Below are 17,097 nucleotides of genomic sequence, written 5' to 3'. Positions count from 1 at the left end.
AACCTGTCCATTTCCTCACATTACCTGTCCCACCACCTATCTTTGTCACCCACAAACTGAGCAACAATCCCCTCAGTTCCTTTATTCAGACTAATGTATAACATGAATAATTGTGGTCCCAACACTGAGCCTTGTGGAATTCTATTAGTCACTGGCTGCCATCTTGAAAATATCCCTTTATCCCCACTCTGCTTTCTGCCAGTCAGACAATCCTCTATCCAAGCTAATACCTTGTTGCGAGCACAATGGGCTGTTACCTTATTTAGTAGCCTCCTGTGCAGTACCTTGTCAAAATACTTCTAGAAATCCAAAAAGATCATGTCCACTGGCTCTGCTTTGTCTAACTTGCTCATTACCACCCCAAAGAATGCTAACAGATTTGCCACGCATGACCTCTCCTTGATGAAGTAATACTAACTCAGCCCTATTTTCCACGCACTTCCAAGCACACCACAATCTCAATTTTAATACTGGACGCTAAAATCTTACCAGTGATCAAGGTCAGGCTAATCAGCCTACAAGTTCCTGTCTCTGCCTTCTTCCCTTAAAGGGATATTACATTAGCCATTTTCCAGTCCTCTGGGACCCTCCCTGATTCCAGTGATTCCTGAAAGATCATCACCAATGCTTTTACAATCTCCTTCAGAACTCTGGGATGTAGTCCATCTAGTCCGGGTGATTTATCCTCTTTCAAATCTTTCAGCTTTCCCAGCAACTTCTCCTTAGTGATGGCCACTACACTCACCTCCGCCTCCTGACTCTCTTGAAATTCTAGTATACTGCGCGTGTCTCTCAATGTGAAAACTGATGCAAAGTACATATTCAGTCCCTCTACCATTTCTTTCATCCCCATTACTACTTCTCCAGCCTCATTTTCCAATGGTCCAATGCTGACTCTTGCCTCAATCTTACCTTCTATATATCTAAAAAATAGTCTTGCAATTTTCTTTTATATTACTATCATATTTCATCTTCTCCCCCTTATTGCTTTTTTAGTTACCCTCCGCTGGTTGTTAAAGGCTTCCCAATCCTCTGGCTTCCCGCAAATCTTCACCATATTATATGCCTTTTTTTTGCTGTTATGCTGTCTCTGACTTCCCTTATCAGCCATAGTTGGTCGTCCTCCCATTAGTATGCACTTTATTCCTTGAAGTTCTGCTGTTGCTCCAGAAACTCCGGCCATTACTGCTTCCCTGTCTTCTCAACCATTTGATCAAATGTAGTTTCTGACGATTGAACTTCAATTTCCTTATCTTTATTCTTTGGATTTCTCCTCCTGCTTCAATCTGTGGCTTTGTGAGCACGTTATCACACAGTCAGGAAAAACCCCAGGATATACTTCCTGTAACACTTCAGTTGTCTGATCTTCCACAGGCTTTTCAACCGCACTTGGCATCACTCCCACCCGTGATCCAGCTATATCGTTACCAAAGATAAATTGTATTCCTGGGACCGAGAATTTCTCTATTACTCCTACCACCACTTCAATAGTTTTCACCAGACTCTCCAACCTTATTTTACATAATGGAACACTGCTCTTCTCACCATAGTTCCTTCTGAATTACATATCTCCTCATCTCTCACCAAAGATTGACTTACTTCTGCATCTCTTAAAATTTTAATTTCTTTACCTGCTCTTTCTGGGATATACGAGTAAATCTTACCCCGACAAGCAAGTTCTTTAAAGAGATCTGGCACTTTCTTCTCAACCATCCCCTGACTAGGTTGTACATTCTTTTGCAGCTTTTTAGCTTTCACTGTACCTTCCCTTACACTTCAATAAAATTCATGGGCTTATCTTGTTTTCCCACATCCGTCTTCGCAGTGCTTTTTCTCAATCACTAACACTGTGACTTCATGTGGCCTACTTTATTACAGTGAAAACACCTGAACTTTTTTACTTCTCTTTCCCCCTCCGGGGTTTCCTTTTTACCCTGTGGTAAACTAACTTTACTGTCTTCAATGAGATTTTCTCTTCCTTTACCACCTGAAGATTTCTGTTTTCCCCAATTTCTATCCCTTACAGATTGAAAATGATGTTGGAAGCCAAACTCTGATTTATGAACCAACTCATAATCATTGCTATTTCCACTGCTAATCCTGCAGTTTTAACTCTCTGTTCTTCTACATGAGTTCTCAACACTTCAGGTAGTGAATTTTTGAACTCCTCCAAAATAATCGTCTAAGAGCGTCATATGTTTGATCTATTTGCAATGCTTTTACCACCTATCAAAATTACTTTTTTCGATCCTTTCAAACTTAATGTACTTTTGACCAGGTTCCCTCCTTAGATTCCTGAAACATTGTCTGTAGACTTCTGCTACCAGCTTGTATGCACTTAAGATGCCTTTTTTCACCTCAACATATTCCCCAGATACCTTCTCTGATAGCGATGCAAATGCCTCATCCGAAACGTTAACTCTGATTTTTTTTTTTAACAGATGCTGTCAGACCTGCTGAGCTTTTCTGGCAACTTCTGTTTTTGTTCCTGATTTACAGCATCTGCAGTTCTTTCGGTTTTTATTCAGAGAACAGATTATCTCACATGCAATTCTCAAATCCGAGAGAAAAGTACATCAAAAGACAATTCTGAGAGAGAGTGTAGCAGCTGGGAGAGATTCACTGTCTTCCAGCCCTTCTGAGGCCCTAGCAACAACTGCTGAAAGCTAACGAAAAATCCTGGTTCTGTGAGATCTCGACCACGCCCACGCCCACTCAAGCTCTTCTATTGTTCCAATTTAAAAAAAATCCCAAGGCCTCACAAGCTGTTTACTTAACTGGCCTTCCAACTAGACAGCTCATCATCCCTGCCTGAAAACCTCACTTAAAAAAAACAAAATAACCTCTTAAAGCCACAGCATTGTCACAGAAGCATTATGAGGTACTACCCTAAATGTGAAGAGTTTTCTTCAGACGCATCTGTATTTGCCTCTTTCACACTTTGTAGCAACATTCCAATGGCCATCATCCATCATCCCAGTATTGGGGCAGGGAGGAGAGTGGGGAAAGAGTGGGTAGAATTGGGGATGGAGGAGGAATTAGCAAAAATGTAATCATAAATATGAAGAAGGAGCTTTTCTTCACTATTTACTCATCTTACAAGAATTGAATCATTTCAACAGACAAATTAATTCATTCAGGGACAGATTTTAACAAGATGTTACTCCAAACATAGGACCAGAGAACTACAATACTGATTTTACAAGAAAACTTACTCTTTTAAAAAGCCTTAGGAATTTGAAACTGAAGAATTGGTATTGGAGTTAACCTTTCAGAACTCTACATTGAGCTTAAAATGTTAACTCTGTTTCCCTTTCCACAGATGCTGCCTGACCCATCAGGTTTTCAGTACCTGTGACATTTTGCTTTCATAGATGATATGTCTGTTCAGTTTAATAACTTTACTTGAACTTAAAAGTCAATTAACACTACTGTTAATGCAAAGTACAATTGCATTGAAAAAGCATACTGAATTTTGAAAAGAACTCACACAGCTACTGGGTTGGCGAGTAGGAGGGAGTTAAGGTCTCCATTCTCCAGAGCAGATGTGAGTCTCTTTCCTGTTGATCTGCTGAGAGAGGTGCTGAGTTTTCGGGCTAGTCTCTTCGGAGTATTCATAATTGAACTCCCCTCCTCCATGCAGGAACTATACACTTCCAACTTCAACTCGAAATCTGGCTTCATGTCATCACTGCAAAGAAACAGTGCCAAAAGAAGTGAGTTATTGATATGCCACCAGCCCCCCAGCGCCCCCAGGTGAGTGGGCAAATCAATGGCAGATGCAGTATAATTTGGATAAATGTGAGGTTATTCACTTGGAAGCAAAAACAAGAAGGCAGATTACTACTTGGATGGCTGCAAATTGGGAGAGGGGAGTGTGCAGCAGGACCTGGGTGTCCTTGTGCACCAGTCGCTGAAGGTAAGCATGCAGGTGCAGAAGGCAGTAAAGAAGGCAAATGGTATGTTGGCCTTCATTGCAAGAGATTTCAAGTACACGAGCAGCGATGTGTTGTTGTAGCTTTACAGAACCTTGGTGAAGCCACACCTAGAATATTGCGTGCAGCAAAGCTTTACCAGGCTGATTCTGGGGATGGCGGGACTGACGTGTGAAGAGAGATTGACTAGGTTAGGATTCTTTTCGCTAGAGTTCAAATAAATGAGGGGGGATCTTATAAAGACTTATAAAATTCTATCAGGACTAGACAAGGTAGATGCAGGGAGGATGTTCCCGATGGTGGGTGTGTCCAGAACTAGGGGTTACAGTCTGAGGATTTGGGTAGACCATTGAGAATGGAGATGAGGAGACATTTCTTCACCCAAAGAGTGGTGAGCCTGTGGAATTCATTACCACAGGAAGTAGTTGATACCAAAACATTGAATGTATTCAAGAGGCTGCTAGATATAGCACCTGGGGCAAATGGGATCAGAGGTTATGGGGAGAAAGCAGGATTAGGCTATTGACTTGGACGATCAGCCATGACCGTGACGAATGGCAGAGCAGGCTCGAAGGTCCGAATGGCCTCCTCCTGATCCTATCTTCTATGTTTCTGTATTAGTTCCTGGTCCAAGTTGGAACTTGCTGGAAAAATAAAAGCATGATATTCCTGCACCCCATTATTAATGCTCAAAATTGATTAACACATCCCGATTAAAAGATCACTTGAGATGTGAATCTCCAAAAATTTGTCAATTCATTGAATTCTGCTATTTGCTTTACAGAAATAGTTTCTCATCACTAGCCTCTTTATTAAAGGGCTTGTTGGAAGTGAACATTAATTGCCTATTAAACATGTCACAGAATATGAAGTCTGATAATTAACAGCATTAGCATACTTTTAAAATGATAATTATTAATCACTGCCATTCAAAAGCATTTTTCTGCCAAAGGGTGAAAGTAAAAGTCTAACTAATGGCATAAGTTGCAAAATTCCCTGCTCCAGTGGGATATGGATCGTAATATTTTAGAAATATTTAGGGTGACATGGTGGCACAGTGGTTAGCACTGCTGTCTCACAGTGCCAGGGACCTGGTTTGATTCCAGTCTTGGCAGGTTTCTGCGTGGAGTTTGCATGTTCACCCAGTGTCTGCATGGGTTTCTGCCGGGTGCTCTGGTTACCTCCCACTGTCCAAGGTGTGCAGGTTAGGTAGATTGGCCATGGCAAAACCCCATGTGGGGTTTCCAGGGTGGATCTGGGTGGGGTGTTCTTTGGAAGGTCAGTACAAACGTCAATGGGCTGAATGGCCTTTTTCTGCACTGTAAGAAAAAAATTCTACACTTTATCAAAGTGAAGAAGTAAGTTAAAGATTGTTCAATGATTTGCCCTCAGACCAGCTACAAGCTGTCTATACTTCAATACTCAGCTGAGGTAAGTGGCTTGCATTCTAGGTAAAAATATTTTAGTGGTGACATCCAAAAGCAAAATTAAATATTATCAAGGATGGTTAAGAACTGTCCATTCCTTAAAAGACAGATTCATTGGAGAAAGAATAACTACTGTTTGGAAAAGTGAAATGGAATTTAGGATGCCTAGCTTCAGCAGCAAAGAAAGCCTTATTGATTCCTTCCTCGTCATTAATATAGGGAGTGTGTACATGGTCGGTGCAACCAAGTAATGCAGTCCAGTAGCTGAATTTCAGTCACAAAACAGGAACAAGCCATTTAGCCCCTTGAGCCTGTTCTGCCATTCAATAAGATCATGTGTGATTAATGTTTTAACTCCATTTACCCATAGTGCTTCAACTGTCCTTTATTTGCACTACCTAACAAAAATTTCTCAATCTCAGTTTTGAATTTTTTGAACATCCCCCAGTCACTATATCAATTTGAGGGAAAGTCTGGTCCAGATTACCACTTTGCAAGATGCAATCACAGTAATTTTAAAGTTGTGATCCCCTTGTTCTGGATTCCACAAAACTAAGTAATTGTTTTATCTACACCATTACATTCTTTAATCATTCTAAACGATGCAATTAGATTGCTCCTTAAACTTTGAAGGCCAAGGGAACAAAAGCCGAATGTATGCAACCTGAATTCATATTTAACTTATTTAATAGGGCGGTACAGTGACTCAGTGATTAGCACTGCTGCCTCACAGTGCCAGGGACCTGGGTTTGATTCCAGCCTTGGGAGACTGCCTGTGTGGAGTTTGCATGTTCTTCCCAGGTCTGTTTCTTCCAGATGCACCGGTTTCCTTCCCCAGTCCAAAGATATGCAAGTTAAGTGGATTGGTTATGCTAAATTACTCTGTAGTGTGCAGTTACCTACAGTAAAAATGTGGGGTTACAGGGATAGGGTGGGAAGTTCTTTGGACATCGGTGCAGACTGGATGGGCTGAATGGCCTCTAATGCACTGCAGGGATTCTATAATTTTTAATTCCACTTTCATTTGGTGAATCTGCGCTGCAACTCTTCCAAAGCCAATGTATCCTTCTTGAAATGTGGCAACCAGACTGAGCTATAAAACTTCAACTGATCAGTCCTTGTGTAAAGATAGCTTGGATCCTGTGCATTCAGAATATGTATGGGATCCTTCAAACCCCCTAACCTCTTATCCTAAAATTACTTGAAAAATTCCATATTATTATAGAAGCTGGAATTTGAACTCCTAAAGCTTTTGGATGAGGTATTGAATTGAGGCTCTGTTTGCTCCCTTAGGTGGATGTAAATGACCCCATGGCACATATTCTAAACAGGGAAGAGAAATGCACCCCAGTGTCCTGGTCAACAATACTCTTGCAACAGTGCTTTCATCTGATGATCTTGCCATTTGTGTCATTGCTGTTCATTAAACCTTGCTGTTTTTCAATTGGCTGCTGTTTACAAAACTGTCCATACTTCAAATGTACTTGATTGGTATCACTTTGGAATATCTTACAGTCATGAAAAGGTGCCATATAAATGCAGGTCTCCTCTCAACAAATACAAAAACTAACTAGGACTTAAAATAATGTATTTCCTTAACTCATTTATGGCCAATGGATGAGAGCACATGCAATGCAAAACAGTTTCTAAATACTTACAAAATCATCAGATTCTCAAAGCAGATGTCAGTAAGTGTCTTATCCACAATAACCATCTCGGTGTCAAAAATCTGAGTATGAATCTTCACCAAGCAAAACACGGCAAAACGTGGGCTCTCTAACACAAGGAGAAAAAGTTAACACCAAAGTAGAAAGGGCTCAGGAAAAGAGAAAGAGTCAAAAACAAACAATGCTTTTGAGTACTTACTGCCTCGGTTGTTGAAGTGATCAGAGTCTTTCCACATTAATGGAATTCGAATATCTACAGTGAGAAAATATCATCACCAATTACAATAGTATAGTACAGCAACTGCGCAAACAGAAATTGCGCAGTTTAGGTACATGGCTGAAGAAAAATATACTATATATTGTTCACACAACAGCAGGAGGAGCGACAGCACCACAACAGAGTGAAAGGTGCAATCACAACAGGACAGGTTGACATAGGCAGTGTTGATGAATGTGGGTGACCAATGCAGCATGCAGATGGATCAGCTGGTAGCCAGATGACTAAACTATCTGTAATACATCTGACCAGGCCAGGCTGTACTGAGAAGCAGGCATCAAGTCAAGGTGCAAAAAGCTTTATGGACAATTTCAACATTCACGTTTGTGTGTCCTATTCCCAGCATAGAATTAGTCAACTTAAAGCCTTGCATTACCAGAATAAAGATATTTGGAAATTAAAAAAACAAACAAGGTTAGTACTGAACAGTATTAGAATTACAAACATGTAAGTGATCAGTTAAATTGCACTTATTTGATGTTTTTAACATAGTAAAATGTTCCACAACATTTCACAGGAGCATCAAACAAACGATCACACTGAAATATGTATTAGATTATTAAATGACCAAAGGAATAGGTTTAATGCAGCATTTTAAGATGTAGAGATAGAAATTCTAGAGCTTAGAACCAGGGAAATGGGGAAATGGACAAGAGGCCAGAATTTAATGCACTCAGTTGTCAAGAATATTTGGGGCTGGTTAAGTTTACAGAGACTGACAGGGTAAGACCATGGTGGGATTTGAACACAAGATGACAATTTTAAAACTCCAGTGTTGGTCGACTGGAAATTGATGTAAGTCAGTGAGCAGAGAGTAAATAGGGCTTGAAGTGAATCGAGAAACAGGCATGGATGAATTCATGCTTCTGCAGGATTAAAAACTGGCCAGGGACAGGTAGGGGTGAAAGTGGTAATACTATGACAGCAGAAATAAGCACAGCACACAAGAAATAAAAGTGAATTATGTGGCCCACTGACCCTACTCTGCCATTTAATGCAATTATGGCAGATCTTGGGCTTGAACTCTACTTTTCCATCTGCTCCCCACAGCACTAGATTCACTGACAGCAAAAATCTGCCTAACCCAGCCTTAAATGTATTTAACACTGGAGCACCCACACCCTTTTGGGTTGAGATTAATAGGTTTCCATAGATTCACCATCCTTTGAGAGTGAAGTAATTTCTCCTCATCTCAGTCCTAAAAGATTGGCCCCTCATAGCATCTACCTTATCAAGGCCTTTCAGAAACTTGTAAGCTTCAATAAGATTGTTTCTTATTCTTCTAAATTCCAGAGGACATAGGCCCAATTGGCTCAGCTTCTCTTCATGGGAACATCAGAGGCAGTCTTTGTAAAGGGGATTTGAAACAAATACAACGTAGATACACAAATGGTAGTACCGGATATTGCAACTTTTCCAGAACATGCTGAATGCTGTTTTATTTCAGTGTCTGACAACCTGTGGGAAAGAGAGAACAAACATTAAATATGGTCTCATATGTACGGATTCGAAAACTGCAAGTTACTAATACACTGCTCACAATGGCAGCATGTCACATGTATCTAACATTTTGCAAAATCTGGTGTTATCATTTGATTATAACATGCTGAACTGCTAATATGGTCTCTAATTTACAGTACTCACAACAAGACAACATTTGAAGTACAAAAGCACCATCTCAGAAAGCTCTTTACAATTCTTCACGAAGAAGAAAGGGTGATTGGTTTCTGTGGCATGAAAAGAGTCAGCCCTTTCAGGCACATTTTCAAATAATATTCAACAAGTGGTATTTCTTTCCAAAACACCCAATCGCATTTTTTGTGGATATCCTACACGGCTTTCAATTACATATATTTTCACAATTTTAACTACTTGTACTAAATTGAATAGTGGTGAGTGTGGATGTGTTTGCAGAGATTGAGGTCCAGTGAAAACAGGGGGGAGACACACTTTATTGTATAAAAGTATTTAACAGGGATCTTAGGATTTCCTTATTTTTAAAAATATTACTCTTCCATTGGATGTGGACATTTCAGTTTAAGCTGGCATTTATTGCCCATCCCTAATGACCTTTGAAGGTGGTGGGGAGCCATCTTCTTGAATCATTGCAGTCCATGTGGTTTAAGGGCATCCACAGTGCTGTCAGGAAGGGAGTTCCAGGATTCTGAGCCACTGACAGTGAAGAAACAGCACGGTAATTCCAAGTCAGGACACTCTATGGTTTGAGGGGAACTTGTATGTGTGAGTGTTACCATGCATCAGCTACCCTTGTCCTTCGAGATATAGAGATTTGGAATGGTGCTGTCGAGAGATTGACTGCAGTACATCTTGTAGATGGCACACACTGCTCTCAGTGAGCACAAGTAGCAGATGGAGTGAATTCTTAAGATGGCAGACAAGGAACAGATCCATGTGGGCTGTTTTGTCCTGGATAGTGTCCAGTGTTTTGAGCGTTAATGGGGCCTCACCCATCTAGGCAAATGGAGACTATTTCATCACACTTTTGCCTTATAGATGGTTGACAGAATTTGTGGAATCAGGTGGTAAGCTTCTCACTGTGGAATTCCGAACCATTGATCTGTTCTTGTAGCAACACTATTTATAAAGTTGGGTCAATTCAGATTCTGAATTATATTCAGCTTACAGTGGACATTAAACAATTTGATATAAGCTGAAATGGCAGCCATCAAGGAACAAAATGGAAAAAGGAGGAGAAGTAAAAACCTACTAATTATGAGTTCCAGCCTACCTCCCTATCACTTTGGGCAGGGTTTGTTCCTCAGTACACCTCTGTACCTCAGCCACGTAACTGCGGATTCGAGCATTACAGGTTAGCAGATTTTTCGCAGCATGCAGCACCTGATCCCGTTGGGTGGAGGCAACAAGAAGTTTGCAGATTCCTTCCCGCATCCGAGTCTCAAAGTCGATTTTTTCCTGGATATTGGAGCCCTACAAGACAGTACTGTCATTACAGGAAGCGGTAATTTGACCTATTGAGTGCATTCAGGCTCTCTGCAGAGCAATACAGTCAATCCCATCCAATTTCCCTTTGAAAATACAGATCCTGTCTTTTTCTGCCATCCTTCTATGAAAGACTTTCAGGTCATTGCCACCCACTTCAGAAAAAAAAATTTTTCCTCACAGTCCCCCTGTAATTCTTGTCCAAAATAGTCTTCCCTAGACCTTATTCCATCAGCTGGTGTGTAGCTTTGTTGTTTGCTGTATCTGAACTTGTTATAAAGGACAATTCCAGCCTTTCCAACTTACCATCACAGTTCAAATCCTCACCCTGAGAAATCGTCTCCCTGCCCTCAGTGGCTCTAGCCCTGATCTATATGGAACCCCACCATATACCATCATGTGATCTGAATGAGAAAGTAACAGAAAACTAAGAAAAGTGTTGCATTTTCATTGTGTATTTAAAGGCCCCAGGAACTAGGAAATCACAGATTAAGGGGAAAATGCAGGAAAGTGGACACGAGGTATATCCTATTCAATGGCAGAGCAGGCTTGCAGGCAATGGAGTAATTGGCCTACTCTTGTTCCTATTTCTAATGGGCTTATGGCATCCCAAGGTGTTTTACAGCTATATAAGTCACCCGTTCTTAATATAGGAAAGACGGCCACCAATTTCACCAACAAAAAGTTGCAATGATGATTTGCACAGAACCCTGCTAAAATAATACGAAATGTTTATCTTACTCTAGCCTGGCTGCCTGGGAACTAAGCATTAAATGCAAAATTCTTATGTTAAGTTGCAATACCAGTCTCAATCTTTCTAAGGGTCACATTTGGCTAAAACATTCTTAAATTAAAACCGACATTCTGAAATGAACAATGAGTCAACCTGGTCTTAGTAGTTAACAAATCCGATTTCCGGGTTTGTTCATTCAGGCCAACGGTCTTAAAAGATCAGAATCAGATTAATGCTTTGCATCAGCCCAGAGACCATTAGTGATCAATGCAAAAGCAAACCCACTTTCTGAAGCTACTCAATTTTCATTCAGAACAGTCCGTCTTTTATCCATCATATTAGGAAGATAATGGTGTGCTGAAGATGGAGAGATTGCCCTCCATCAGAATGTAACAGACATACCTTAGCTACTCCAATCAAGAACTGGAATAACAGCAACAAACCTCAACACTTAAAGGAAGAAAAGATCCAATTCCCAAATCTGAGGGGGATCTGACTCCAGGGCCTTTTCAGGGGTTGGGGAGGAAGAATAGTGGGGGAAGTGGCTGGTGAAGAAATTGAAGCACTTTCCAGCAAGCAGTGATGCAAAGGCCTTTACCTTCACTTCCCTTCAGCTGCCAGCTTTCGTTGACGTCTGGGATTCTCAGCTAAACAAAGTTAATTCTGTAAAGTAGGTTAAACCAGAGGCTGCCTGCCTCATTAGCATTTAAATATGGTCGACATTGCCAAGGTAAAGCTGGTCCCTTGTCCTGTCTCTGTAAAACCCATAGTGGGGCAGGTTTGAGATTTTAAACTTTATACCCTAACCATCTTTGCATATTAAAATCAACTGATGCTTTGATGATGATAACAACAGTTATACTGAACAGACACAAAACACAACTGTTAATCAAATACAGTCATTTCCCACCTCCTTGGATTGAATTCTTGAACAGACTCCAGTGACTTTTACGTCCAAACAATGTCTTTCAGATGAAACAAAAGATTGAAGGCCCACCTACCTGTCCAGGTGGATGCAGGTATGTTAAGAAGGAAACATTCTGGTCTATCACAAGCAGGCTTTCTTGCAAATAAACAGTTCACACAGAAATATGCATGAGACTGCAACTTCAAGGTGGCATTGAAGTAAAGGCTGTTGTTTTAATCTTTTGTTTTCAAATGAAAGTATTTAACTTTCAAATATATCTAGAGTACTGCATTTAATATATCACAGTACTGTATAGAAAGGAAATTGGAAATGTAGGATCCTGGCATGCTACCACATCAAAACAGTCCATTAATATTTTCCATTGGCATTTTTCCTTATTAAATATTTGGCCTAATTCTAACAAAGGAATGTCCTACAAAAGTATCTGCTGTGAAGATGGCAGATCATTCCAACGATTCTCTTAAGGTGTGACCAGGCATAGGTGGCAATGGGTGGCATGACAGCACCAGGGACCCAAGGTCAATTCCAGGTCAATTGGAATCTGCATGGGTTTCTGCCACATGGTCTGGTCCTCCCACAATCTAAATATGTGCAGGTTAGACAGATTGGCCATGCTAAACTGCCCAACAGTGTCCAGCAATATGCAGGTCAAGTGAATTAGTCGTCGTAAGTGCGGGATTATGGGAATGGGGTGGGGAACTAGGTCTGGGTGCGATGTTGTTGGGAGGGTCGGTGCAGACTCAAAGAGGCCATTCAGCCCAATCCACAATGTAGGGATTCTATGATTCTACTCTATCGACCAGTTGCTTGTACAACCAAGGAGATGTGCACATTTCCAGTCAGTGAGTTGCTATGAGCAACTTATCACATGCTCAACAATCTCTCCTCTTGATATGCTCAATCAAAGCAGGAAACTATAGTAACTTTTCCTGGATTTCCATACAAGAATCCAAAAATAACAGTGATGAAATGTTCTAAACAAAGGGAAACTTTTTCACATATTCAGTGCACCCCTAGTTAATGTTGTCACGAGCCAGGTGATACCTGCACCTACAACACCAAGACCATATGATCTGTTAACTTACTGATATTTAGCTTTTTGGGGAGAGCCCAAATGACCCAACTGCTATGGTACGAGTATCTTAAAAAGTACGAGGAAACTGGGCAGTGCACGGGTTAAGGCACTGTTCCTCCACATTGGACTTCTGGCTCTGAATTCAGCACAGTCTGATTTGCTGAAACAGCTCCAGCTTGCAGTGATTGTGGAGTGAACAGAAAAAATGACGAAAATCTGAAATCAGATTGGGGTAGGCGATGTTGTAGTAGCATTGTCACTCGATGAGCAATCCAATCGAGGTAACATTATTGGGACCCAGGTTAGAGTTCCACTATGGCACAAATCTTGAAGTTAAAATCTAAAGAAGACCATGAAATCACTGTTGATTGTCATAAAAAAACCATCTGTTCACTAATGGCCTTTAGGAAAGGAAATCTATTGCCCTTATCTGGTCTGACGTACATGTGATCCAGACCTACAGCAACGTGGTTGACTCTAACTTGCCTTCCAAAGTGGCCTAGAAAGGCATTCAATTATATCAATCATTATAAATTCGCAAAAAAGGAATGAAAATGGACAGGCAACATGGCATCGACCCAGACACTGGAAACGACAAAGGCAAACTATTACCCTATTACCCCTACAAAATTACCTTGAATAACATCTGGAAGATAGTGTCAAGATTAGAAAAGCTGTCTTACAGATTAAATCAAGCAACAGCCTGACATTTTGATACTCACAGAATAATATCGTAAAAAAATGTCCCAGACAACATTATCACCAAGCGTAGGTAGGTTCTGTCCCACCTAAAGGACAGACCCAACAAAGGTGGCAGCACAATGGTATAGAGTGAGGAGAGAGTTGTCCTGGGAATCCACAACATTGATTTTGGACCCATGAAGTCTCAAGGGCAAGGAATCACCTGCTGATCACCACACATAGCAACCCTCTCAGCTAATGAATTACCACTTGAGGAAGCATTGAGGGTGGCAAGGGCATAGAATGTACACTGGGTCAGGAACTTCAATGATCAAGATTGGCAGCATGATGACTGACAGAGCAGGTCGACTCCTAACAGGGAATGCTATAGACTGAGAATCAACAGGGAAAAGCCTACTTGACTTCATCCACATCAATCTGCTTGCTGCAGACACATTTTTCCATGACAATATCAGTCATTGTGGAGACAAAGTTCCATCTTCACATTGAAGATATCCTCCATTATGTTGTGCGGCATCATCACCAGGATAGACTTTGAATAGATCCAGCAATTCAAGACTGGGCATGCATGAGTTGCTGTCAGCCTTCAACAGCAGAACTGCACTCAAACGCAATCTGCAGCCTCACTTCCCGGCACTTCCCCCATTCAACTAATACGTCAAGCCAGGAGTTCAACGTTGGTTCAATGAAGAGTGCAGGAGGTATGTAAGGAGTAGCACTAGACCTGATAAGCTAACAAATAGGACTAATTGCGTGCCAAACAGCATAAGCAGCAAGTGATAGACAGGGCTATACACCCATGGGATCGCCTATCTCCGGACTCACAGCAGAAGCAGTGATGCAAAGACTGGAAGGGACTGTCCTTCCGCAAATCCAACCTAAAATATGGATACGCTACGTAGACGACACCTTTGTCATCATTAAACGGACCAAATTAGAAGAGACACACAAACTCATAAGCAACACCCTCACCGGAATAAAATTCACCAGAGAGGAGAAGAACAAACAACTCCCATTCCTGGACATCATGGTAGAGCACAAGACAAATGGGGAACTGCAAACAAAAGTACACCGAAAAGCCACACACACAGACCAGGTATTGAACTTCAATAGTAACCATCCCAGCACACACAAACAAAGCTGCGTGCAAACACTATTTAAACGGGCAACAACACACTGCAGCAACATGGAACTATGCCAAGAGGAGGAGGAATACCTCTTCCAAGTGTTCAAGGTCTTCCAAATGTTCAAGGATAATGGATATCCAAAGAACTGGGTCAGGAGATGCCTACAGGAACAGCATCAGAAAGATCCTACACGCCCCGACAAACTCATCATACTACCCTACATCAGGAACACGTCAGAACTCACCACAAGACTTCTACGACCGCTGGGCATCAGAGTGGCACACAAACCCACATCAACCCTGCGACAAGTGCTCACCCGAACTAAAGACCCACTCCCCGCCATGGACAGGACCAATGTCATCTACAAGATCCCCTGCAGAGACTGCGAGAAACACTACATCGGACAAACAGGAAGGAAACTAACAACAAGAGTACATGAACACCAACTGGCTATAAAAAGACACGACCAGTACTCACTCATCTCAATCCACATGGACAAGGAGAACCACGACTTCGACTGGGACAACACCAAGATCCTGGGACAGGCTAGGCAGAGACAAGCACGAGAATTCCTGGAAGCATGGCACTCCACGAAGCATGCTATTAATAAACACATTGAACTCGACCCCATATACATTCCACTACGGAGGAAACCCGGAAGTGAGGCAATCCATCGCAACGGACCCCAGAGTTTAAAAGCCAGGCAGGAAAACACACCAACGCTTCATCAGAGGCTGCACTGAGGATGTTACCAAGAACGGTAATGAAACGTGTGTGGAACAACAAACCAGCTCGGCGAGCCAAGCAACCTCAACACCCACAACCCGAGCTACAAATCTACTCCAAAGCCTTACAGGGCTATACAATTATGCAACCAACTGATTACAGCTGATCTCTGCAGTCCTGCCACATCCAGTCGTGGATAATTAAACAACTCATTGGAGGAGGAGGCTCCACAAATATCCAGCTCTATGATGGAGAAGCCCAGCACATCAGTGCAAAAGATAGCACTGAAGAATTTGCAACAATCTTCAGCCAGAATTGCTGAGTCAATGTTCCAACTCGGCCTCCTCCAGAGATCTCCAGTATCAGAGATGACAATCTTCAGCCAATTCTATTCACACCACATGATATCAAGAAATGGCTGGAGACACTGGACATTACACAGCCTACATAACCTAACAATATTCTGGTAGTAGTACCGAAGACGTGTGCTCCAGAACTTTCCGTGTCCCTATCCATGCTGTTCTAGTACAGCCACAAAGTTGGCATTTACCTGACAATGTGTAAAATTGCCCAGGTATGTTTTGTACACAAAAAGCAAAACAAATCTAATCCGGTCAATTACCTCCCAATCGTGAGTTAGTGATGGAAGTCATCTACTGTGCCATCAAGCAACATTTGCTCAGCAATAACCTGCTCACTGGCAGTCAGCTTGGGTTCTCCTAGGGCCACTGAGTTCCTGGTCACATTATTACCTTGGTTCAAAAATGGACAAAAGAGCTAAACTCCAAAGGTAAGGTGAGAGTGATGGCCCTTGACATCAAGGCCAGCTTTGATTGAGGGTGGCATCAAGAAGCCTTAGCAAAACTAGAGTAAATGGGAATCCGGGGGAAAACTCTCCACTGGTTGGAATTATACCTGGCACAAAGAAAAAGACAGTTGTGGTTATTGAAGGTCAGTGATTGCAATTCCAGGACATCTATGCAGGAGTTCCTCAGGGTCCTGGGCTCAATTATCTTCAGCTGCTTTATAAATGAACTTCCAACCACCACAAGTGGAGATGTTCACAGATGGTTGCACAACATTCAGCAACATTTGCAATTCCTTAGATATAGGAGCAGTCTATGTCCAAATGCAGCAGGACCTGACAATATCCAGGCTTGGGCTGAAAAGTGACGAATAACATCTGTACTACACAAATGCCAAGCAATGACTATCTAATCTAATCTGCCAATCACCCCCAATCATTTAACGGCAGTATTGTCATTGAGTTGATCGTTATTAACATCCTGGAGGTTACCATTGACTAGAAACTGAACTGAACTAACCATACTCAGTCGTAGCAGTGTGTACCATGTACAAGAAGCACACAGAAATACACCATAGCTCCTTGGACAGCACCTTCCAAAACCATGACCATTATCTTCTGGATGGCTAAGGACAACCGTCTACAAATTGTCCCTCCATGTCTCACACTGTCCTGACTTGGAAGTATATTGCCATTCCTTCAATGTCATTGGGTCAAAATCCCGGAATACCCTA

At 41.7% G+C, this 17,097-nt stretch overlaps 1 protein-coding gene across 2 annotated transcripts in view; it reads right to left on the bottom strand.

Moving 5' to 3' along the window:
• LOC109919690 (rhotekin-2-like) overlaps positions 1–10,249 on the bottom strand; it is a 34,316-nt gene extending 24,067 nt beyond the window's left edge. Inside the window, exons 1-5 of one of the 2 annotated variants that reach the window (XM_048609235.1) lie at positions 10,056–10,249; positions 8,706–8,764; positions 7,229–7,282; positions 7,021–7,138; positions 3,491–3,691 (exon numbers count right to left, since the gene is read on the bottom strand). In XM_048609235.1, the coding sequence (XP_048465192.1) occupies positions 3,491–3,691; positions 7,021–7,138; positions 7,229–7,282; positions 8,706–8,764; positions 10,056–10,216 (593 nt within the window). In that variant the 5' untranslated portion in view covers positions 10,217–10,249. Of the gene's footprint in view, positions 1–3,490; positions 3,692–7,016; positions 7,139–7,228; positions 7,283–8,705; positions 8,765–10,055 lie in introns of those variants that run through there. The other variant, XM_048609236.1, reaches the window with a different exon arrangement.
• Between the last annotated feature and the right edge of the window lie 6,848 nt (positions 10,250–17,097).

The sequence above is a fragment of the Rhincodon typus genome, chromosome 20, assembly GCF_021869965.1.
Source record: "Rhincodon typus isolate 14 chromosome 20, sRhiTyp1.1, whole genome shotgun sequence".
In the NCBI taxonomy this organism is placed as follows: domain Eukaryota; kingdom Metazoa; phylum Chordata; class Chondrichthyes; order Orectolobiformes; family Rhincodontidae; genus Rhincodon; species Rhincodon typus.
The sequence above is the reverse complement of the archived record's forward strand: the minus strand, read 5'-3'. Positions and strand labels throughout refer to the sequence as shown.